The 23726-nt window shown below is 47.2% G+C and overlaps 1 protein-coding gene across 1 annotated transcript in view; it reads left to right on the forward strand.

Annotated features, from left to right (window-relative positions):
• Positions 1-23726, forward strand: part of LOC149345028 (uncharacterized) — a 113330-nt gene that overhangs the window by 79286 nt on the left and 10318 nt on the right. Inside the window, exon 6 of the mRNA XM_089547352.1 lies at positions 17883-17965. Within this exon, the coding sequence (XP_089403478.1) occupies positions 17883-17965 (83 nt within the window). The remainder of the gene's footprint in view (positions 1-17882; positions 17966-23726) is intronic.

A 23726-nucleotide genomic window follows, 5' to 3' on the forward strand; every position in this document is an offset into this window, starting at 1 on the left:
AACTACGACGGGACGGACCATGAGGAGCCTCTTCCCAAAGCGCCTCCTGTTCGACGTGCGGCCTACAAGCCCAAGCCGAACGTTCCTCCTGATCGTAGGACTTCGTCGGGTGTCCCTCCGCCTTAGCGGAGGTGCCTTGCAGGGTCTTCGTGTTGGTAACCCGGTCTTCGATCGGGTTCAGTGCTGACACCGCCGTACTTTGCAATCTGGAAGGATTTTTGATGAGATGAGCTGCAAACCGATGTCACTTTGAGAGCGGCGAATCCCAACCATTTAGATGGCGCCTCAACTAACATCTAGCTTGCGTATTGCCACACTGAACGTGAGAGGTCTTTCTGCGCGAAGAAGGAAAAATCAGCTTAAACGTCTCTTGTTCGAAAACGAAATCGATCTGTTGGCTGTTCAAGAGACAAAAATTGAAAGCGAAGAGTTGACAGATGCGATGGCAGAAATTTACCGTGCACAGTTCAGTGTTTGCGTGTGCCATGCAGAAGGAAAGTCGGGAGGGTGTCTGATTTTAACTCGAAACGGCAAAGTCGCTGTGGAAACTGTATTTTCCTGTGAAATTGGCCGGATTGTAGCATGCGATTTTTACTTTTCTGGTGTAGAGTGGAGAGCTGTGTGTGTATATGCACCTAATAGAATTCCCGAACGAGATGCCTTTTTTCGCCGTGTTCAACTTTTCCTGCTGACAGAAAAGCGTGTACTATTGCTTGGAGATTTCAACTGCGTGTGTAGACCTCAAGATAGAACAAGCAACAAAACCCTGCAGGACACGAGTGCCGAGCTGCTGTCTGAGATGATTAATGAAGCAGAATTGGAAGACATTGGCATTATAATGCAAGGTTCAGAACAAACACAGTACACGCATTTCCAAGGCGTTAGTCACGCAAGGCTGGACAGAATTTATGTTCCTTCTGAGGTTGTGCCCTTGTGTTCCCAGTACCAGACTGTGCATGTCAGCTTCAGTGACCATTCTTTAGTCGTGATCACACTTGGGGACAGGAAAAGGACTCTCAAGTTTAGTTGGGAATTATAAAAATTTAATGACACATATTTGGAGGATGAGGAGTTTAGCAAGAAACTAAAAGACTCAGTCAAACGCTTGTTAGAAAAAGAGACAGACTTTATACAAACATGGGAACAATTTAAATGCGACGTGAAAGTGGCCGCTATAGAAAGAGCATGTGTTTTAAAGCGTAAAGAAAAACAGCAAGGAAAGGAACTTCGCACCGAGCTTGATTTCATGCTCAGCATGGAAGGCGTCAAGCCGGGGTTGTACAGACAAGAAATAAAAGAGACCAAAACTAAGCTTGAACTAATAGATGAAACGAAATATCGAGGTGCTGTGATAAGGGCGCGCAGCGAAAGATTTTGGCTTGGGGAGACGCCCACAAAAAGGGCGCTCAGCGACGAAAAACAGTATGCAGTTTCGAAAGAGATAAAGGAAATTTGTTATCGCAATGACGTAACTTCCGAATCTGAGGTGATTGAAAGGGCGTTTCTGGAATATTACCAAAACTTGTTCAGCCTTAAAACGCCTGATGTTGAACATTACAAAACTGCATTCCTGTCGCTAATGCCAAGAGTCGAGGAGGACCTGGCGCAGGTACTTGAGGAGCCCATAACGGCAGCAGAAATCGAAGCTGCAATACAGCAGCTGAGCTTGAACAAGTCGCCTGGGCCGGACGGCCTCGGTGCCGCACTTTACAAGGCTTTGAAAACAGAAATGGCAATAGCATTACAGCGCGTAATAAGCGAGTGTTACGAAAGAAAGTTAACTCCGCCGTCTTTTCGAACTTCCCACGTGGTGTTGATCCCAAAATCGGACGACCCGAGTAGGTTGCAGTCAGTTGAGTGTTACCGCCCAATAAGCTTAACTAACGTAGACTACAAAATTTATATGAAAGTGCTAGCCGGACGACTCCAAACAGTAATTAAAACCCTTGTTGGCCCACACCAGACCTGCGGCATAAAAGACAGATCCATTTTTACTAACATACACGTAGAGCCGCCGCGGTGGCTCAGCGGCTATGGTGCTCGGCTGCTGACCCAAAAGACGCGGGTTCGATCCCGGCCGCGGCGGCTAGAATTTCTTTGGAGGAGAAATTCTAGAGGCCCGTGTACTGTGCGATGTCAGTGCACGTTAAAGAACCCCAGGTGGTCGAAATTTCCGGAGCCCTTCACTACGGCGTCTCTCATAGCCTTAGTCGCTTTGGGACGTTAAACCCCATAAACCAAACTAAACCAATCCTAACATACACGTAGCTAGAAGTGTCATTGAATGCTGTGATGCAACGGAGGGTCGTGTCGCCATGATGCAACTGGACCTGCATAAGGCGTTTGATAAAGTTGTGAATGAAATTTTGTTCGTGCTTTTGGAACATGTGAATGTAGGATGTATCATCACTGATGGCGTGAAAATGGTTTATGATGACTGTACATCAAGGTTCATAATTAATAACCGCCTGAGTAATAGTATTCCTGTATTGTCGTCAGTGAGGCAGGGTTGCCCTCTTTCTCCACTGCTTTTTGCACTTTACCTGGAGCCCTTTTGTTTGAAGCTGTTAACTACGCAAAACATTCGAGGTTACGCCTTTTGTCATAATGAAGTGAAGGTATTGGCATATGCAGATGATATAGCAGTGTTCTGCAGAGACCAGGAAAGCGTGCAAGAAGTGGTGAGAGAAGCCGTAAATTTTTGTGATGCAAGTGGCTGCGCGATAAGCTGGCAGAAATGTTTTGGTTTTTGACATGGAAAGTGGCAGGCCACGCCAGAAGTATTCTGTCGAATGAAGTGGGTAGACACGCCAGGAAAGTACCTCGGCGTGCCGCTAACCAACTACAGAGAAAGCAAAGAATATTGCGCCCATGAAACCGAACGAGTCAAAGCTCAGACAAGCAAATGGGGCGGTCACAACTTTTCCATGTTCGCAACAGCTACGGTGTGCAACATGTTTTTAGTAGCGAGGATTTTTTACGTTCTGCAAGCGTTAACTTTGCCAAGGACTTCAGTGCAAAGGTTGCACAGAGTGTTTGCAACATTTATTTGGGCGTCAACATGGGAACGTACCAGCCGATGCAATCTGTTCCACAAGGTGCGGAACGGGGGGCTAGGGTTGTCAAATTTATTTCTGAGACAGATAGTCACTAGATTCTTTTTCTTGCGTCAAGATAATGATTTTCTGCGAACTGTTATACAAGTGCGATTGTCAGAATCACTGCCTGATTATGTTGTGTCATCCATGTCTGCAGGGCGGAGTGGGTTAAGTGCTTTTTTGCAAGAAGTTGTTGCAGCAGTCCGTATTCGGTCAAAATTTTCCGATGAGTATCTAACCATTGTAACAAGGAAAAAGATGTACAAGGACCTGCTTGATGTGTTTCTGCCAGTGCCTGTTTATCGCAGTGCTTATCTTCTGGGTCCCGAAAGGGATGTGCTAAAAAGAGTAAAAAGAATGCCGGTGAAGCCTTCAGTGCGTTCTTTCTTTTTTCAATTGCATACTGGAACCCTCCCAGTGAAGCCATGGTTGCAAAGCAAAGGCCTTTTTGTACCTTGGTCAGTAGAGTGTCTTATTTGCAAGAAAGTGGAAACTATAGAACATATCTTTCTCGACTGTCATGACGCTGTTTTTCTTTGGGATGTGTTGAAGCGCACACTGAAAAAAGATTTTCCCCTGACTCCTTTTGGAATACGCTTCCTACCATGTGCAGAGCCAGGTGAAGTGCCTTGCGACCTGCTAATGTTGCTCTGCATGCACAGCCTATGGCGTACGCGAATGGATGTCAGGCATAGAGATGTGAAGGCCTGAAAAAAACACTGCAATTTTGGAAAAAAACCGGTTTTTTTCGTTTTTTTCAGACGAGCAAAAATGGAAAGAAACATCGAAAATTTCACAATGCAATTTCAAGGTCTTATGATTGCTTGCTTTCAGTTTAGGTTTTTGTTTTTCCTTTGATAACCATTACAGTGTGCATCGTTGAACGATTGGAGAGCAGTCGTCATCGCCGGTGCCAGGTAGTGCTTTTAAAATGTTCGTGCTGCGAGTACGCGGGTTGAAGGCCAGGTCACATGCAAGATCCAGGCTTGATTTAAAAACACACTAATACTTGAACTCACGGCTGAAGTAGAACAAAATGGCTGCAAATTTTACAGCGCGACACACACAGCATAAATAACATAGGCTGCTGTGCACGTAAGCGGTTTTAGCCAAATACAAGCCTAGCTTCTTGATTTCCAACGTAGCAGAGTACAGGACATCCGCAGGAATTTGATCCAGGACAGGGGTCTGGGACTAAGCGAAGCACGTGGCCCCATCTACCTGGTGGCAAGGCCTTTGCACCAACCAGCCGCTAACTCACTGGCTTGCCGACTGCTGCAGATGCCACCACCAACCGCCAGCTGCGAACGAAACTGGTCACGTTTCGGAAACATGCGAACAAGGACTCGCAACAGGCTTTCAGGGGAACGCGTACGAAAGCTCGTGTATGTGCAGTCGAACCTAGCTGTGGACACAACTTCAATCCATGCTGCTGCGCGTAGTGCCGCATCCGGCGACAGTGACTATGAGTCCGACTTATACATCAGTTTTCATGTTTTCTTTCTCGGTGCAATAGAACAAGAAGTTCGTTCCACAAATATGATATTTAGATCTCTATATTCGCCTGAAGTGCAAATCATTATTTATCTTCTCGGTGCAATAGAACAAGTTCGTTTCACAATATGTCATCTATAACTGCATATTCGACTGAACTTCGGAGCATTATTATTGATCGTTGTGCTGTTGCAAATAAATCTGTTTTTGACACGTTTTGCAAAATTTCCAATTTTTCATGAAAAAAACCCTGAAAAGAATGGTTTTTTTCATGCCATTCAAAATTTCTTGAAATTTTACATCTCTAGTCAGGCATGAACATGTTGTTGTGAATCCGGCTCATCAGTATTTCATTGAGAGCATCATGTATACTGAGGAAGTTTTCGGACAGCAAGATCCTCAGCCTGAGTGGCTGCCTGTCCTCGACCAACTAAAATCATTTAACCCATTTTATCATCGTGCACTAGCTAGAAATTGACCTGTGCTTTTATTGTCATGTCATTGTATTTTTGTTTTGTTTGCCCGGCCAAGTCGGTAATAAAGAAAAAAAAAAGTTCTGTGGCCCTGTGGTCTAACGCGTCGCTCCCGACAGTCGACAGGCAATGGGGGTGCATGGGTTCAAATCCCGCGTGGTGAAACTTTTTTTTCGTACATTTTTTGTTCTTTTGTTTTTCATCGCAAGTTGCATTTCGCGTGACTTTAAAGAGAAATCTTGTTTTGTTCAGAATCGCTTGAATATTGTGGCATGTTCTCAAAAAAACTGCATGCATCTGTTCATTTGATGCATACCGCGTTAGTGCGACCTGTCCGAAATTCGTTGTCAATGAGCTCGCACCGGCTTTCGGTCAGCAGTGGCGGTTTTCTTCCCGATTCTGCAGCATTATGACTACACTTTTTAGATGCAAGCTAGAGATTTGAGCGAAAGATGACGTTCGTTCGTCGGGTTTAATTAATCAGCATAGTGGTGAGTGCTCCGCCGTGGCCCGATAACAAGTGGCCGTCGGCAACTTTCGATTTCACTGTTGCCGAGGAACCCACTCTTTTGTGGAGCTTTCTTAAGGTATCTGGCATGTTATGAATTGTTCTGAGCAACTGGTTAGCGGATGATCAAGTCTTCGTCAAAAGAATCTGGGACCGACTTTGGCACTGTGCTGTAGACTAGCCCGAAGGACTTGGCGAGAGCAGTTATTTTTTTCTGATCGCAGAGTTGAGAATCAAGATGTCTGTTAATTTAGAATGCTGGTTTAGAATTTAGAATACAGGGGTGCAGAAAACATAATCTAGACTTCTTAATCGCCTATTTTCCCACTGTGTATGCTTAAGATTCTTGTGCATATCGGCAATTCTTTTGTTTTTGTTATGGTATCTTTCGTTTTTAAGCAAAGCGCCTTTTCCTTTGTCATTAAAGATAGCTCTATAACTTGGCTATTATATACTGCAAAAGAGCAGTATGTTTAAACTGATGGGTCAAAATATTTTTACACACACCACCTCGATATGGCCTGTTTCCTGTGTTGAGTTAAATTTAGAACATAGTGTTGATTCACACAGTGGCAGAAAATAGTACTGCCTCAAGAGTTCCAGATTTGTTGTCGTGCACAAATGTATATGAAGGCAATACAGAGCCAAGCCAGCTTGTCTCTATTTCCCTGCTCACCTAGAAGAGCAGAAGCTGCTCAGGCAGGATTTTCATGCAGCCAGGTAAAAAGAGTTCCAAGCTGTGTGAGCGTCAAGTAAGAATGCAGAAAAAGTTGTACAACGCAAGTAAAAAATATACGATAAATGAGACAGGAAAATAAATAATGTTGACCCCGCAGTGTTTGCGAGAAATGGTTTATTCTGGAAACAGCCAGTGGCCCCCTTGCCCGATGGCGCAGCCAATCCCGTTGTTAAACCTTTCAGGAAGGCATCCTGAGATGACTTCACAGAATTGTCCTGCCAGACGCATTCTTTTGTGTGCACTGCGTTGACCCAGGTTTCATCTAGGTAGATGATGCACCTATAAATGCGAAACAACCGAGTGCACGAGTTAATGCTATTAAGTAAACAAACATACTCAAAGAAAATCTAGGAAAAGAATTATCTCGGCTTTATTGTTCCCTTGTTCGGGATTATATTTCGCGCCAAGGCAGCATTTGGTAGCCAGCTGATATTCACTGTATGTTTGCATGCATGGGTTACTTGACTAATTCGGTATCATTTCAAATCTCTTCACTTATGGCGACGGCGAACAAAAATTCCCAACATTGACAACTCGCACCACCGGAGCAACGGGCAGTGTACGGTTGGTGTTTATTCGTTCCTAACGGTGACGGCGAGATGGCACTGCCCATCGCGGTGCTACGACATTTTTGGCAGTTTTGTTATTTTTACTTGCCGCACCAGTTCGGATTTAGCGATTAAATCTGACCCATGCAGGCACGTGGCCCACCCAAACGTAGCGCAAAACTGGCCGTGAAACGTCACCTCTGCGCAAAAGGTCCGCAACAGCAACGTGGTTAAGACGATTTCCTTTAAATGTGTCATTTTCAAGCAGCAATCACTGTTACGACTACGAGGTTGCAACGATAACATCAAGCTCTATGTGAAGCCAGTCTAAACGTGCTCCGTAAGAAAATAAGCAAGGAACAATTCGTACCTGCCCTGTTTTCGGAATGCATTGATCGCCCGTAGGTACTTGCGACGCCAGGCAATGATGTCACTTCGCTCGATCAGCGCAAGGTTCCGTTTTCTTTTTTCAAATGTGAATCCGATGTCCTTCATCAACCTCCACAACGTCATTTTCTTGAAGTTCGGCAGGTCGTCGTCCTCATTGACAGCCTTTAGCACACTGTCCAGTGTTGGGACTTCCCTCTTCGCGTACATACTGTGCACTTTCAGACGACGCCGCCGCGGTGGCTCAGTGGTTATGGTTCTCGGCTGCTGTCCCGAAAGACGCGGGTTCCATACCGGCCGCGGCGTTTGAATTTCTTTGGAGGAGAAATTCTAGAGGCCCGTGTACTGTGCGATGTCAGTGCACGTTAAAGAACCTCAGGTGGTCAAAATTTCCGTAGCCCTTCACTACGGCGTCTCTCATAGCCTGAGTCGCTTTGGGACGTTAAACCCCAATAAACCAAACTTTCAGACGGATGGCATGGACTGTGAAGCTGTCATTCTTGACTGTTCGCGAGCTTGAAATCTTCACGTCGCGAGGTCTTTTCTTCGGAGGCGCCAAAGGCCAACACAGACGCTCCGCCTTGATTTTGGCAACGGTACGGGGAGATACTCCGGTGTCCTCGCTCACAGCACTCAGTACTTTCCGAACAGACTTCTCCGGAAAACGGATCCTGGTCCGGGAGTGCCTTGACAGCTTGGATTCACGAACCTTCGCGAAAATGCGTACAGGAGAGCTGGCCGCGGCCGCTGAGGAGGACGCCATTTTCTCAAAAGTGAAAGGGAGTCAAACGGAAAGAGTAAACACGGCCAGGGTTGCGGAGAAAGCGAAAACGTGAAATGGAAAAATACGACAAGCGTAAAATACAAAATCGCAGATCTCGATCGATTCGCTGGCAATAGAAGCGTTTTTTGTCACGCTGATGACAAAAGTATTATTCACGAAGCCTACCAGCAAAGCGTTTGTTATGTTTAGCTCACCAGAAGTAACGCACTATTTTGTGTCACGGATGCAGGTTGAGCAAACAGGAGCGCTAGCTTTAGCAGCGTTGCACCTGATGCATGAAACGGAGTATAGAGTAATCTCGAAACACGTAGATGCAGCTCGGCATGTCTGTGATCAATCGAGATTAGTCCGGTCGCTTCTAGAGTCACGAACAGAAATGATAACACCCCTTCCCTGCGGCCTTGCGCGAACGAATGGACACTACAATGATACGTGGCAATATGCCGCGGCACTCTAAGACGCCACAACCAAATGCATGTTGCAGGCTGTTGTATGCAGCAAATCACACTATTTTGGTAATGTCCTTAATTGCATAATTAGTCGATATTAATTAACCAGCTTCGCAAACACCGAAGAGAGGCGAATGAACATGCGATTCGACAGTTTCTAACTTCCCATCTAGTATTACGTATTAGCTTGCTTTCGTTCACTCCAGATGCCCGTGAAGTACAAAAAGATACCATGTGACACGTCCTCTTGCTCGCCACGATTGGCGCGCTCCCAAACGATCCGCTTATAAACGACCAGCTCGCTTAGCCAAGTGTGCTGCCGCTTAAGGTGACAGGGCTGCCACATATGCCCTCGCAGTGTGGTTTACGCCCGCGCATGCGATGAGCACTGGGTCCGCTTATTGCGACCATGAACCGCCGCGAGGAAAGACACTGGCGTAAATCGACATCTGCAGGCATCTGAAATGATTGAAAGTAATTAATACGCAATAGTTTATGGTTTGTGCGTTATGTGTTATGGAGGCTTAACGTCCCAAAAGCGACTTTGGCTATAGGGGACGCAGCAGTGAAGGGCTCCGGAAATTTCGACCACCTGATGGTAGACCACTGCCATCGCTCAGTATACGGGTCTCCTTAATTTCACCTCAATCGATATTCGACCGTCGCGGCCGGGATCAAACCAGCGTCTTTTGGGTCAGCAGCCGAGGACCATAACCACTGAGCCACCGCGGTGGGAGAGTGTGCTAAGTGATGCCCCCTCCCTCTTTACTCGCGTGCCGGGCGCGGCGCACACAAGAAAGATTTCAAAGCATCTCAAAGCCAGTCTTCGCGCCCTACCAATGTGGACGCGGGCCCGGCGTGAGTGGGGAAGGAAATTGCACAGCTCATACTGCGTGCATGTGCGCGCGATCCTTGGCACGAAGAACGAACCGACGTGCAGCTTGCCTGTATATGAAGGGCGCTGAGCACTGTCTGTCAGCCCGAGCCACCGTTCAAGCTCCAGAGAAGCGCTCCCGCTGGATTCCAGGGACAACACCACTCGCCCAGCTACAGACCAATGAGGCAGCGTGGGCCGACCTGCGGGACGGCTCCGTCGTAAACCACTGGTCGTCGGACTGTCCCAGTGCCCGATGAACAAATTGTGTTTGTTGGACTGGCTCTCTCCGGTGTTAGTGCACTTTAGGTGCAAAATTTCTTTTGTATTGTAATCTCTGTCGCGTGTTACTATGCACGAGTTGCATTGTAAATCACTTTGTATGTGCTCGCACGAGTGATTGTGATTTTTTTATTTATTTATTTATTCAAATACCCCAAGGGCCCACGGGGGCATTACATAGGAGGGGACAAATCAGATCACAGTTTTCAAAGGTAAAAAAGGACTTTAGGTGGTTAATACGTCAGGTTGAGAAAGAACACAACAACGTAAAAACTGTTACAAAAAATGCACAAATAACAAAGAAAAGAGAACATACTGGTTTGCAAGTAAGTGATATAAAAGAATATCTGGTTACTGAACGCGCTGGGATTCCAGATAAGTTAGCAATTCCGATTGAAATAAGGAAAACTGGGTTATAGTAGCGATGCTGGAGGGCAACTCATTCCATTCTTTTGGTTTATGGGGTTTAACGTCCCAAAGCGACTAAGGCTATGAGAGACGCCGTAGTGGAGGGCTCCGGAAATTTCGACCACCTGGGGTTCTTTAACGTGCACGGACATCGCACAGTACACGGGCCTCGAATTTCTCCTCCAAAGAAATTCAACCGCCGCGGCCGGGATCGAACCCGCGTCTTTCGGGCCAGCAGCCGAGCACCATAGCCACTGAGCCACCGCGGCGGCTTCATTCCATTCTTTTATTGAGAAGCTTAAAGGCTAATTCTTGTACTTTTCCGTCCGAGCGAAGATGGGGTTAACTTTGTAGATATGATCTGTGCGACGTGAAGTATGAGGTGGCGGTAAGATGTGCAACCGGGCAAATGATGTACTGCTGTGAAAGAGACCATGAAAACAAGATAATCGGGCAAATTTTCTGCGCATTGCGAGGGGCGGCATGTAGAGCTCTTCCTTCAAATATGAAACGCTTTGAATTCTCGAGTACGATGATAAGGTGAATCACGTGGCTTTATTCTGGACGGCTTCGAGTATATTGGTGAAGGTGATTTGGCAGGGATGCCAAATGATTGACGCATATTCCAGTGAAGGGCGAACAAGAAAATTGAATGCTTGAAGCCTGGTGTCCCTGCCGGCTAGATATAAGTGCTGCTTCGGAAAGCCAGGTTTTCTTTGTGCTTTAGATGTAAAAATTCAGGGGGATCTTTGGCTCTCTAAAATGCTGCAAGGCGAAAGCGTTTCGTGGCGCACTGTTTTTATTTATTTATTATTTTCATTATTTGTTTTTGATCTTTTTCTTATTTTCATTGTTTTTATTTTGATTTTCATTGTTATTAATGTTTGTTTTTATTTTTGTTTATTTCCTTAGTTTTATTTTTATTTTTCCTTTCCTTCACTTTATTCCTTTTATTTTATTTGTGAAACCCATGCATTAACTAGATGCGCCTTTAATCATGCCCAAACCTTGAGCATTCGTGGCGGAGTGGTAGTGTCGCCGCTTAAAATGCCAAAGGCTCTGGTTCGATTCCCACCATCGGCGCCGTTTCTTTTTAAGCAGTGACGCCGAAAAGCGGACAAATCTGCCGACGCGTCTGTCGACACGGCTGCCGACAGCGTCTGCTAACGACAGTATGAGGCATTAAAGGCTTTCGCCTTAATATATTCGATGTGGTCTGTCCATGTTAAGCTAGAATTTAGCTGGATGCCGAGGTATTTAACCGATGAAACCTAGTGTACTATGCTACCATTTAATATGTAGGTGTCTGGTTGTGATTCTGAAACAGAAGTGAATTTCAAATGTTTAGTCTTTTCTTTATTTATCTGCACCTGCCATTTGCCGCACCAATCTGTTAGCTTGTTCAGGTCAGAGTGCAAAGCTATATGACGTCGTTAGGACTAGATATATCTGTGTAAATTACACAGTCGTCGGCAAAAAGGCGGACTGTCAAATTGACATTTAGTGATATATCATTAATATATATTAATAATAAAAGCGGTCCCATTACTGAGCCTTAAGGGACGCCAGACTTGACAAGGGTTAGGCTGGAAATATGATTTAATTTAACCGCTTGAGAACGATTTGTTAGAAATTGTTCAAACCATCGAGTTGCTTTGGCGTCGAGTTCGATGCTGCGTATTTTCAGTGCTAGTCGTTTATGACGTACATGGTAGAAGGCTTTTAAAAGATTAATACAAATATCATCTACATAATGAGACAGGCGCAATGAATTATGAAGGTCCGTTCATCATCATCATCATAATCAGCCTGACTACACCCACTGCAGGCAAAGGCCTCTCCCATGTCTCTCCAATTAACCCTGTCCTTTGTCAGTTGCCGCCACTGTATCCCCCCAAACTTCTTAATCTCATATCGCCCAGTTAACTTTCTGCCGTCCCCTGCTACGTTTGCTTTCTCTTGGAATCCACTCCGTTACCCTTAAGGACCAGCGGTTATCTTGCCTTCGCATTACATGCCCTGCCCAAGCCCATTTATTCCTCTTGATTTCAACTAAAATGTCATTATCCCGCATTTGTTCCCTCATCCACTCCGCCCTCTTCCGATCTCTTAACGTTACACCTATCATTTTCCTTTCCATAGCTCGCTGCGTTGTTCTTAATTTAAGGTGAACCTTCTTTGTTAGCCTCCACGTTTCTACCCATAGATGAGTACCGGTAGGATACAGCTGTTGTATACTTTTCTCTTCAGGGATATTGGTAAGCTACCATTCATGATCTGAGAGAACCTGCCATATGCGCTCCACCCCATTCTTATTCTTCTAGTTATTTCCCTCTCATGATCCGGATCTGCGGTTACTACCTGCCCTAAGTAGACATATTCTCTTACTACTTCCAGCACCTCGCTACCAATTGCGAACTGCTGTTCCCTTGCTAGGGTGTTGAACATTACTTTGGTTTTCTGCATGTTAATTCTTAGCCCCACCGTTCTGCTCTGCCTGTCTAACTGATTGATCATGCTTTGCAGTTCTTGTCCTGAGTGGCTTAGCAAGGCAATGCCATCAGCGAATCGCAAATTACTCAGGTATTCTCCATTAACTCTTATCCCCAACTATTCCCATTCCAGTCCCCGGAATACCTCTTGTAAACAAGCAGTGAAGAGCATTGGCGAGATCGTGTCTCCCTGCCCGACACCTTTCCGTATAGGAACTTTATTGCTGACTTTAGGGAGAACTATAGTAGCTGTGCAATCGTTATAAATATCTTCCAATATTTTCACATAACACTCTTCTACACCCTGATTCCGCAATGCCTGCATGAAGGTCCGTTACCAACTCATAAAGCTGTGCTGGGCGTCAACTGTGTTTGGCAACTCATAAAGCTGTGTATCGTCTCTTTGTTGTATAAAATTTCTTTTCTTTGAGAACCATTGGCTCCGACCCATTCTCTGGCGTGCTTTCGACGAAAGCTGGGCACCAAACGACCGCCTCCCGTGTCACTTGGTAGTTAGTCTCCGGCTGAGCTTGCCACGCTGAGTCGAGGGCATCTCCTTCGAGTCCGAGACCACTACCCCCACACACTCTAAGGGTGTCTGGGAACGCGCGCTAAAGCGCACGAAGTGATTACAGACGTCCTTGCTCCGGGCCATGGATTTCGGCGAGGAAAGCCGGTCCACCTGATGGTCAGAGAAGATGACTGGGCCCGGTTTTGTAAAGTTTGGACTGTGCCGTACGCTCGGAAGCAAATGGTGTCAGAAGAGGTACATACGCCAGTGAACGAAGAGGTGTTATCACCGGTGACATCGCCAGAATAGGCCTCGCCCGCCGTGCCCATCATCAGGAAGGATGGGCGGCTGCGCTTGTGCGGTTACTTCTGTCTCAAGGATAATGCTGCGACCGTTATGGAGCAATAGCCGGTGGAACGGGTTGGCGACATCTTTGCGAATCTAAGCGACGGAGAGCTGTTCAACACATTTGATTTTCGCAACCCCTATAATCAGCTGCCCACAGACGAATACTCGAAGAAGCTAGCTGTTCTAAACTCGGACAAGGGCCTAATCGCTTTCACCAGAATAGCCTTCGGGGTGTCCACAGCGCAGGAAATCTTTCAGCGACACATGGAACCCGCGCTTAATTTCCTTCCCGGGGTGGAGGTTTATCTGGACCACATTACTGTGGCTGAAAAGCCGAACGACTACAAGATCCTGGAGGAAGTGCTACAACGTCTGATGGATCACGTCCTCCGTCTACAGCAGAAAAAATGCAAGTTCCGCAGTAACAAGTTATGTTTCTCATGCAAGTTATGTTTCTCATGCACGTCATTGGTAAAAATGGCCTACGTCCTAAAAGTGACAACATCATAGCGCTGCTCGACACCCCACGACCCAGCTCGGTGAGTGAAATGAACGCTTTTTAGGCCTTTTAAACTACTGTAAGTTTTTGCCAGACGTGTTAACTACAGGTGCCCTTATACGCTTTGTGGGCGAATATCATGAAGCGGTTCTGGGACAAACGACAGCAGATGGCTTTCAAAGCATGCAAGGCGGCAGTAGAGAATGCAAAACATGTGGTGCATTTCGACCCCAAGAAGCCCCTTCGTTTAGAGTGTGATGTGTCGATAATAGGTCCGGACCCGTGTTGTCGCCTTGAGTAGTCGGTGTTGATTACCTATGGGTTTAAGGTGGCGAGCGCTAAAAAATGCCGAGATTTATTACCAGCTAGAGAAGGAGGCGCTGGCTCTCGTGTTTTGCGTAACAAGGTTTAGATTATCTGTATGAAAGCCACTTCGAGCTGCTAACGGACCATACACAAATACAAATACCTTTATTTCAACATCATAAATGTTAGGGGTGCACCCAAAAAGCCTATGACTGGCTTGACACAGGGTCGTACCCCCCTAGTAAAAAACCGGCAGCAAAAGAACACGGATAGAGGAATAAAAGAAGACTACAGTGCATCGGTAAACACCATATTCAATAAAGATTAGTGAACATCCTCTTTCCTGTTCAGCCCGGACAAGAATCTTCCGCCGATGGTCACTGCCCGCATTCAGTGCTGGGCCCCGCTGTTGGGAGGTTATTGCTACAACCTGGCGTGTCGTAAAGTGTCAGAAAACATAAACGCCGATGCCGTCATCCGTCTCCCTTTTCCGCTGGAGTAGCACCAAGAGGAACAGAAAGACGCGCATCAATATACATTATATGCTTCGACTGTGAAGGTGGCGCCCATAAGGGCCAAAGAGTTGGCGGCCCTGACCATCCGTGACCTTCTTTTACAGCTAGTGCGGAATTGGATCCCGCATGGATAGCCGACCTACCTGACAGAGACAGAGGGGCAGTTCCGGCAGTTCTTAAAAAACACGTCGTAGTTGGATGTCATTCGTGATCTCACTTAGTGGGGGCATGCAATTGTCGTGCCGTCAGCGGCCGCTGTAGGTCTTCTCAAGCTCCTGCAAAAACATTCAAGAATGGGAGCGATGAAAACTTTGAGCGAACCATTTTTTTTGGTTGCCAGGGCTAGATGCCGCTATCGAGAAGGCATTAAGCGAATGTAAGACATCTGCGCAAGCTAGAGTGATGCCTCTTGCGAAGATAACGGCACCATGGCCGAAAAGAGTCCAGAACTGGTCCAGAGTGTTGGCTGGAGTTGTCTCAAGCACAAAATGAGCTCGGATGGTGATGGTAGCCTCAGCGAACGGCAAGCAACATTGCCACGCGGACCAAGTGCCATCGCACATCCCCCAGGGCCCCGACACGAAGCCGCCAGTTTGCAGCACAGCACCTGACACCCCTGACCAAACCTGGCCCAGGCCAGCCGACCTTGGGAGCCCCACTCCGGTGGTGTCGCCTCTCAATGAGCCACCGCCTCTTCGCCTGTCCACCAGGCAACGACGTCCAGACGTCCACCTCAATGGCTGAATTGGTAAATGGGGCAGAAGTGCCGCGTGATGCAAGCTTGCCGCCAACCAGCCAGCAGGCAGCTATTCCTGTGATGAGATCGAAAGCGAGAGCATGCTGCCTACCGCCCGTAATGTCGCCACGAGACAGGGGCGTAGCCCGGGGGTTGTTTGGTTGTCAGAACACCACCTCTCCCCCCCCCCCCCCCCCCCGACGATGTTATTCGCAACGCGCCGGTATATTAAAATATGAGAACGAAACAATGAAAATAAGAACAGTATCGGTTTCCTGATAGCAATAGTTCTTGTCATTGAAAAAATGGTCAGCTGTCACAGTTCACCAAATAAAACGTACCCTTTCAAGTGAACCTACTTTTTCATCCATTGCACTGCATCTCGTCATAAACCAGCACGAAAATAAAAAGAGAATTTTTTTAAAGCGCCCCTGCGTCCGGGCGCAGGTTCACACGCAATGGGTAGAAGAGAGAGAGAGAGACTCTTTAATGAAATACAAAGAATTTAGCCGGCGTTAAAAAATCGCTGGTATGCTACTCTGCCTAGGGAGGGGCATTAGGGAGATAAAGACAGAAGGAGAGCAGTGTGGAAGAGATAAAAAAGAACAAAGATAAAATGCGGCCATGAAATGGGTACTAAGGATGCAATGGCGAGTATTGATGTAACCTAAGGAATGATGGAGTGCATAGTCCGACAAATGGGCTGACGAAGTTCACTGCATGAAGAATGCATGAAGGTAACGTGCAAGTGAATTTAAAGCTTATCGAGATGTGCCCCTAACAATGAGCAAAGTTTTAGGTCCCTTAGCCTGCCTTAGGCAACAGAGACTTGCAATGAACTTTCTATTTACATATTTAAAAGCTTCTCACGAAGATGGAGGATGCGCTCCAAAGACTGGAACTATTCACATGTTTTCGGATCGGCAACACTTCTGGATTAGCTGAAGTGTAGTGCATCCTCTCATTGGCCTTGAACTGGTTGCGATTGCAATTTGCAATTTTTTTATTGTTAAAGAACGAGTAAATCTCGAACGACAAATTGGCGGGGCGTAGACTTTTTATGTCATATGGGCGACTAATAGCAATACTCGAAGCACACGCTGTCCTAAAAGCGAGTAATCGCAACGTGGCGTGAGAAATCGGTAAACTCTCATGCAGGTTGCATAAACGCATTGTCACGAATCGGCATCAACAAGACTGCAGAAATGAAGAAACAGGTTGAGTCCTTCGCCAGTAATTCCAACCATTTTGATTTTTTCGCCAAGGAATCAAGCGCTTGAAGTCGCTTGCAACTGCTCCTATTTTCAGTGATAATTAGAATCTAAGGATAACGTTCGGCATTACTCCTACAATGTCTGCGGAAATTACTTTAAATGCGGACCCTTGTCATCCCTTACCTCCCGCACTTTTTGTGACCCGTTGATTTTGAGCAGTTTTGCACGACCTCGGATTGCAGTTTTTTTCTCCACACGCTGTCACGAGCAAAGCAAAGGAGATGCTGTTTGTTAGGTTGCTTACTTAGTTATTTCGAGAATACTGCCGATTGGCTCTCAGTGTTATGGCAGAAGTAGTACATCATATGAAAGTACACAAAATAACAGGAAAGAGGAGGTCAAGGTGAAGTGTGCAGCGGTGTACAATCAACCAAAAGTGTAAGAGCAAAGTAGAAACAAGCAAATCATACAATCCCAAAAAGATAACGAGCACAACAGCAAATAAAATGCACTGCACATTATACGCTGTTGTATATTTTTCCGTCCGCCAAGTGCAACGAAGAGCACAACCAGTCTTTCGTAATGCAGTGGCAGAGGGAAAGCATCGCAGGTAAATCGCATATTTCAAAAAGCCGGAACCTTGCTATCCTCTTGCTTTTTTCAGAAGTCAGATTTTTTAAAAGTTTAACAAGCTGTTGGCCTAGTTCGTTAAGTAATTAAAGGTGAATTATTTGTCGCTTATGTAAGATAGACGCATATAGCATACAATGGACAGGACGGGCGCTATTTATATCTTTACGCAACAGCGCCGAACTCTCATTGCACGCATTCAGGACAGCCGACGCATAGCGTTGTTGCCAGGAAGAAACAACGGCAAAGATGGTTCAAAGGCTATCCCCAACTTGGTAAGAAAGCCATCGGCGCCACGGCATCCATCCGTCCCTTGTGGTTCATTGCGTGATTGCAGCATGCAGACAACACTGGCTGCCCACACATGCCTACCGCAAGCGTTTTGATAAACGTCGACAAACGTTTTTTTGCGTGGGGGAATGCATGCAGCCGGCAAGACAACCACGTGCTAAGGAAACTGTTTCAATTCGGAGACTTTCACTTAAACATTGTGCGCATTATTGCTGGCGCGGACTACGCGACGTTTCTGCGGTAGTTTTTATTGCTCTATGTCTATTAACAATCCTTTATTTTTCTTCCCTTGGCAGGAAGGCGCTCTGCATGTGGACAATTTCTGGATGTCACTAGGAAGCTACGGTATCTTCAGCCTAAAATTTACCGGCGGCGACAAGTAAGTCCGTTTAAGAGCGCCTGTTCTCATTGCTGACGCCCCTGGCCTACGTGTAGGCGTGGCTGCGATTGTCGGGAATCCGGATATGGCTGTTTTTGCCGAAAGCGTTATGCGAGGAGTATTACTTACAGGGACCCTGAAATGGTTTCCTCAATCATATTCTAATGCAACAGCTCTGTAGAGGTGATCTCTGCGGGTATTCTAGTCGAATTCAAAAAGCTGCGCGTGGAACGAAGAATTTACAAACAATTTTTAAATCTTGCCGCTCACAGCCGATTAGGCCGACACCTCACCGCACGTTTTTAGCCGCCCCTGCCCAGTGACGTAAACTCGGGCAGCCTGGGCATAGACTTGGCGACCCTTATCATTAGCTCTGTCCGCTAACGACGCGCGCAATTTTTGCAACTCTTCCGCAACTTAGCACTGATGTTCCTTGAAATACAATTTTAGTGATTGCTTATTATTTTTACGCATGAAATGCTTTTAGCTCCCGTTGTCGGCAGTGTGGTGACGTCACGCCGAGACCGAAATCCACTCATCCGGGCTCTGAAACGAGAACATCCGGGCACCGTACGAGACTTAACGAGATTTGTTGTTGTTGTTGTTGTGACTGACAGAAGGATGAAAAGGAAATTGCACGGGCCTGCTACTGGCTCGAGCCAAGCCACCACCGCTGCCACGTGCAGATAGAGGAGAGTTAAAAGATCAGAGGAAGGAGAGAGAGGAAACGAAAGACGCGCATCGCAGCAACTGCGTCCGCCGGAGCGGACGCTGCTCAAATCACAGATAAGCGGCCGAAGCCGCGCTCGCCGAAGCGAAAACAGACACACCCGTAACGAAATTTAACGAGACTCTCTAAGCCCTCCTACGCGACCGGCATGCAAGCGCCGGTTGGTCTCCAAACGAGTCACAAAAAATAACTGCTGCCAGTACCTTCTCAATGTTTATCAGATATCAGTCGAGCTGGCGTTTAATAATGCACGGAATTATAATTCCGATTTCTAATAACGCGTGCAAAAAGCACATACATGCCAAAATATTTAAGGATGAAATGCTTTACGGTGCGCTTCGGGTGTCCACCGCGATGACAGAGAATTACTGCTCCATTTCCTGTCATCAAAAAACGTTGCGTTCAAAGGGCAAGGCATCGCGCCGAACGGGTGGTGGCGTTCCTACCTTCCTGTAAGGTGCGGCTCGGGTGTCCACCGAGATGGCAGAGAATTACTGCGCAATTTCCTTTCCTCAAAAAGCGTCGCGTTCAAAGGACGAGGCATCACGCCGAACGGGTGGTGGCGTTCCACGGACTGCCTGGCAGCGCTACAACACGCTGTCGTGTTCCACTCCTAAAGGCGAAGCTTAAGCGTCATTAATTAGCAGTTTATTAGTATTTAGTAATTAATCAGTCATTACACACTAATCAGTAATTTGTCATTACTTCGTCATGAATTATGTGTGACGTAATCCAGTGGCAACATCACCAGTGTCACATACGCAAAGTGGTGCTGAAAACGCTTTCGCCTCTACGCACTTCGGACAGTTTCGAACGCGCTGCATATACATTCTTGTCAGGCTGCGTCTCGTCGAGTCCGCGTGCGCTTCGCATTATGCCCGTAAACATTTCATGCTTACTCTACTCTTGGTTACGGGAGAGGCAGACGTTTTTAAAACACACGTATATATACGTGTGTAAGAATACAGAGGTAAGAATTCAGAGCTTTTCATGAAAGTAATGTAGTACTCCCGGCGGACAACGAAATCCATCTGCTCACAAAAGCACGTGCTATCGTAAAATCTTTGCGCCCGCCTTTGCGAGCCTCCTAGCTGCGCCGACGAGTCGCTGCTATCGTCCCTGTCGTCGTCCTGTCGATCTCGGTATGGCGTGCACTGATAAGGCTCGAAGACCACCTTAGCGGTGGCTGCACGCCGCCGCGCTTCGAGCTCCGGATGCACGCCGTTCGAGCAGATAGGCTAAAGCAGGGGACACATGTGCGAAACGCGCCGCACCAATCGTCGCTTGCGAACTGCCGCCCCACAGCAAGCAGAGACACACGGAGCGGTGAGCATCGCTGCGCCGCTCTACCCAAGCGCCGCCCACAAAAGATGTCGCACTTCGCCGCCGGGCAGCAGTGCCTGAGCGCTGCTTGGGATGGTGTACAAATATCGCAAGAAAAGACCAGATCGCCTTTTTATCAGAAAGACTGCCAGCTATACCCCAGCAGCGACAAAGCATGACTTCTTATGTTGGGAGCTTTCGGCAAGGGCGCCGCTCGCGGGCTCTCCGAGCGATGAGCTCTGCTGCTGCCTGGCTGCCGTGGTCGTCGCAAGGCCAATAGCCTGTTTCGTAACGAAGCCGCAACGGCCGGCGCTTCGGAAGTCGCCTGCGCTATAATAAAAGGCCTACTCTTCCCATCTCTTTACTGCGAACTCTTCCCACAATAGAAGATATGTTCGATTTCCACGACGCCTTCAGCAACGCAGCTAGCAGATGGCAGGCGAACCTCCCCAAATAGCAGCAGCACCAAAGTGGCTCGGGGATGAAATTTGCTCATATCGCAGTCATCACTTATAGCAACTCGCTATTGGCCAACGATCGTCAGAAATTATGCATTTTTGACAGCCATCTATCCCTGGGCTTGCTAAGAACGTGAACATGCAATACTAGCGTGTTTTTCAGTCGCCGGCGGCCAACATCAAGGCTGACAGGCCAGCCCGGCGTTGCTCGGCCCCGAGCCCCTAGAGGAGCGCGCTCTACGTCATCATCACGCTGCCGCTCTCCGCGCTTGCATTGGCTCCCGCTTCCCGTTTGCCTCTGCCGCGCGCGGCTCGTCGTTCACATCTAGCAAGTTGGACGCAGGCGACGAGCTGCGATCGGACGTTGCGACGCCGTTCGCAACGGCGCGCCGCAGTGAATGACCTCACTTTTCGCGCATGTGTCCCAGCGTTTAGGACAGGCGGCTATGTGATAGTGGCTGAACGACGAAACTCACGCGTGGGAAAATGGCTGCGACCACCGGAAGTAAACAAGCCGAGCGCCATTTCTTGACGTATTCATGGGCGGAGCATCGCCCCGTCTTTTCATTTTATTTTTTGCCCCGAGAGAGCCTCGCGTGTATGAGTTGATGGCATTAAGTGGGGAGAGTAGGAACATCATTTTTAATAGGCGATATCTTCGGTGTTGAACTTCGCTTAACAATTTTTGCGGCGCGGTGAAAAATGATGGAATACCGATCTCTCGTGCGCTTCTGCTATATCCTTGGCAAATAGCTGTTCAGGGCTCCTGTAAGAAGGTCTGCACTTTTTAAAAATAAGGTTCTGCGTTATAGGAGCTCTTTTTTCGACGTAAGGTTGTCAGCGGTGTAGCGCATCGCAATACAACTATGATGTGCTAACTAGTAGGCTGGCTAACTAATACTGAAAGTTAACGTTTTAACAATTACTGTTAGTCTCCTTATATATGGAGAGCCGTGTATTCCACAGTAAATAGCATACATAATGTTTTTAGAATTTTGATAAGGCATTAACTCTCGGCGTTGAGCCCCTGAAAATTTTGTTTACATTGCGCCAAATTGCATGCGCTTTTCGAAAAGTTTACAGGAAAAGCAACCACTCAAGTGCACGTAATTTGAGAGCAAGGCAAAATAAGTTGCGCCACAGCGTGCAGGTTTGCTACGTTTTTGAATCTTTAAAATCTGATATGAATATTACGTAGGCTGGGCAACGCGCATCTCATAAATACGGAGACTAAAACTCCGGACATGAACTGCAAAGCATGATGAATGAATTAGAGAGGCAGAGCAGAACGGTGGGGCTAAAAATTAACATCCAGAAAACGAAAGTAATGTTCAAAAGCCTAGCAAGAGAGCAGTAGTTCGCAATTGGTAGGCAGGGGTGGAAGTAGTAAGCGAATATGTCTATTTTGGGCAGGTGGTGACAGCTGATCCCGATCACGAAAAGGAAAAAACTAGAAGAATGAGAATGCGGTGGAGCGCATATGGCAGGTTCTCTCAGATCATGAATGACAGTTTACCAATATCCCACAAGAGAAAAGTATAAAACAGCTGTACTTTACCGGTACTCACCTATGGGGCAGAAAGGTGGAGGCTAACAAAGAGGGTTCAGCTTAATTTAAGGAAACGCAGCGAGCTATGGAAGCGGGTGAAGTGGGTGAGGTAACAAACGCGGGTTAATGACATCCTAGTCGAAATCAAGAGGCAGAAGTGGGCTTGGGCAGGGCATGTAATGCGAAGGCAAGATAATCGGTGGTCCTTAAGGGTAACTTAGTGGACTCCAAGATAAGGCAAACGTAGCGGGGAACGGCAGAAAGTTAGTTGGGCGGATGAGATTAAGTTTGCAGGAATACGGCGACCGCAACTGGCGAAGGACAGGCTTAATTGGAGATACATGGGAGAGGCCTATGGCCTGCAGTGGGAGAAGTCAAGCTGCTGCTGATGATGATGAGGCTGGAACTTATGGAACGCTTTCTGCAGTTTTTCGTGCAGGTATGTTTTGACGTTTCCTAATTCATTGTTTTAGCCGTAGGGCCTCTTTATATGACGTGCACAGAACAGCAGGTGACACGCATGCGAGCGGGATCGCCTCGAAGCAGGTGGGAAGCTAAAGCTTGTAATAAGGGAGTAATTACTCATTGACATCAACTCGAGCGCAGCCATGCGGCTACAAAGAATAGCTAAACAGATTTCTCAGGAACTTCGTAGTTAAAGAAAAATTCCTCCTGGTTCGGGGTTCGAACCCGGGACCACCGCTTCACCAGAGCAGTCGCTCTACCAATTGAGCTGACAGGGACGGCAAGCGTATGGTAGAGAGCGAATTCATCAATAACTCGAAGTGGGAACAGTGTTGGTCAAATGTGTAGGGGAGCTGGTTCGATCCCGGCCGCGGTGGCCGAATTCCGATGAAGGCGAAATTCTAGAAGCCCGTGCACTGTGCGATGTCAGTGCACGTTAAAGAACCCCAGGTGGTCTAAATTTCCGGAGCCTTTCACTACGGAGTCCCTCATAGCCTGAGTGGCTTTGGGACGTTAAACCCCAATAAACCAACCAATGTTTAAGGCAGGGGTTCTCAAACTGGGTTCCGCGGAACACAGGGGTTCCGCGGGCTGTCTTCTTGTGTTCCGCGAGAACCCTCACCGGCCCTGACCCGGCAGCTGATATGAGACTGGCTCTGAGTGCTACTGAGCCACGCTTTGACTTGCTCTCAAAAAGGAAGCAGTATCACCCATCACATTAGTATTTGTATTAATCTATGCAATAAACTTTTAACTTTTGCAACTCTCTCTTTGCAAAAATGCACTCGACAACATTGCTGGTAAGTGAAAGCAGGGGGGGGAGGGGGGGGGGGGTTCCCTGGAATTTATTTAAGGCTTTTGGGGTTCCTCCAAGCAAAAAAGTTTGAGAACCCCTGGTTTAAGGAATCCCCCATGGTAGAGTATATTTGAAATTAGGAAGTAATTACGCATTGACATCCACCCGAACGCAGCCGTACGGCTGCAAAGGAAAGCTAGAAAGCTTTCTTAGAATCTTCGTCTTTAAAGAAAAAAATCTCTGCCTCTCCCGTAAACGAGAGTAGAGTAAGCATGAAATGTTTACGGGCCTAATGTCATCTCGGTGGACACCCGAACCGCACCGTACAGGAAGGGAGGAACGCCACCACCCGTTCAGCGCAATGCCTTGCCATTTGAACGCAAGGTTTTTTGAGGAAAGGAAATGGCGCAGTAATTCTCTGCCATCTCGGTGGACACCCG

Source organism: Amblyomma mixtum, chromosome 5 (genome assembly GCF_055824585.1).
Source record: "Amblyomma mixtum isolate Tamu chromosome 5, ASM5582458v1, whole genome shotgun sequence".
Taxonomy (NCBI): Eukaryota; Metazoa; Arthropoda; class Arachnida; order Ixodida; family Ixodidae; genus Amblyomma; species Amblyomma mixtum.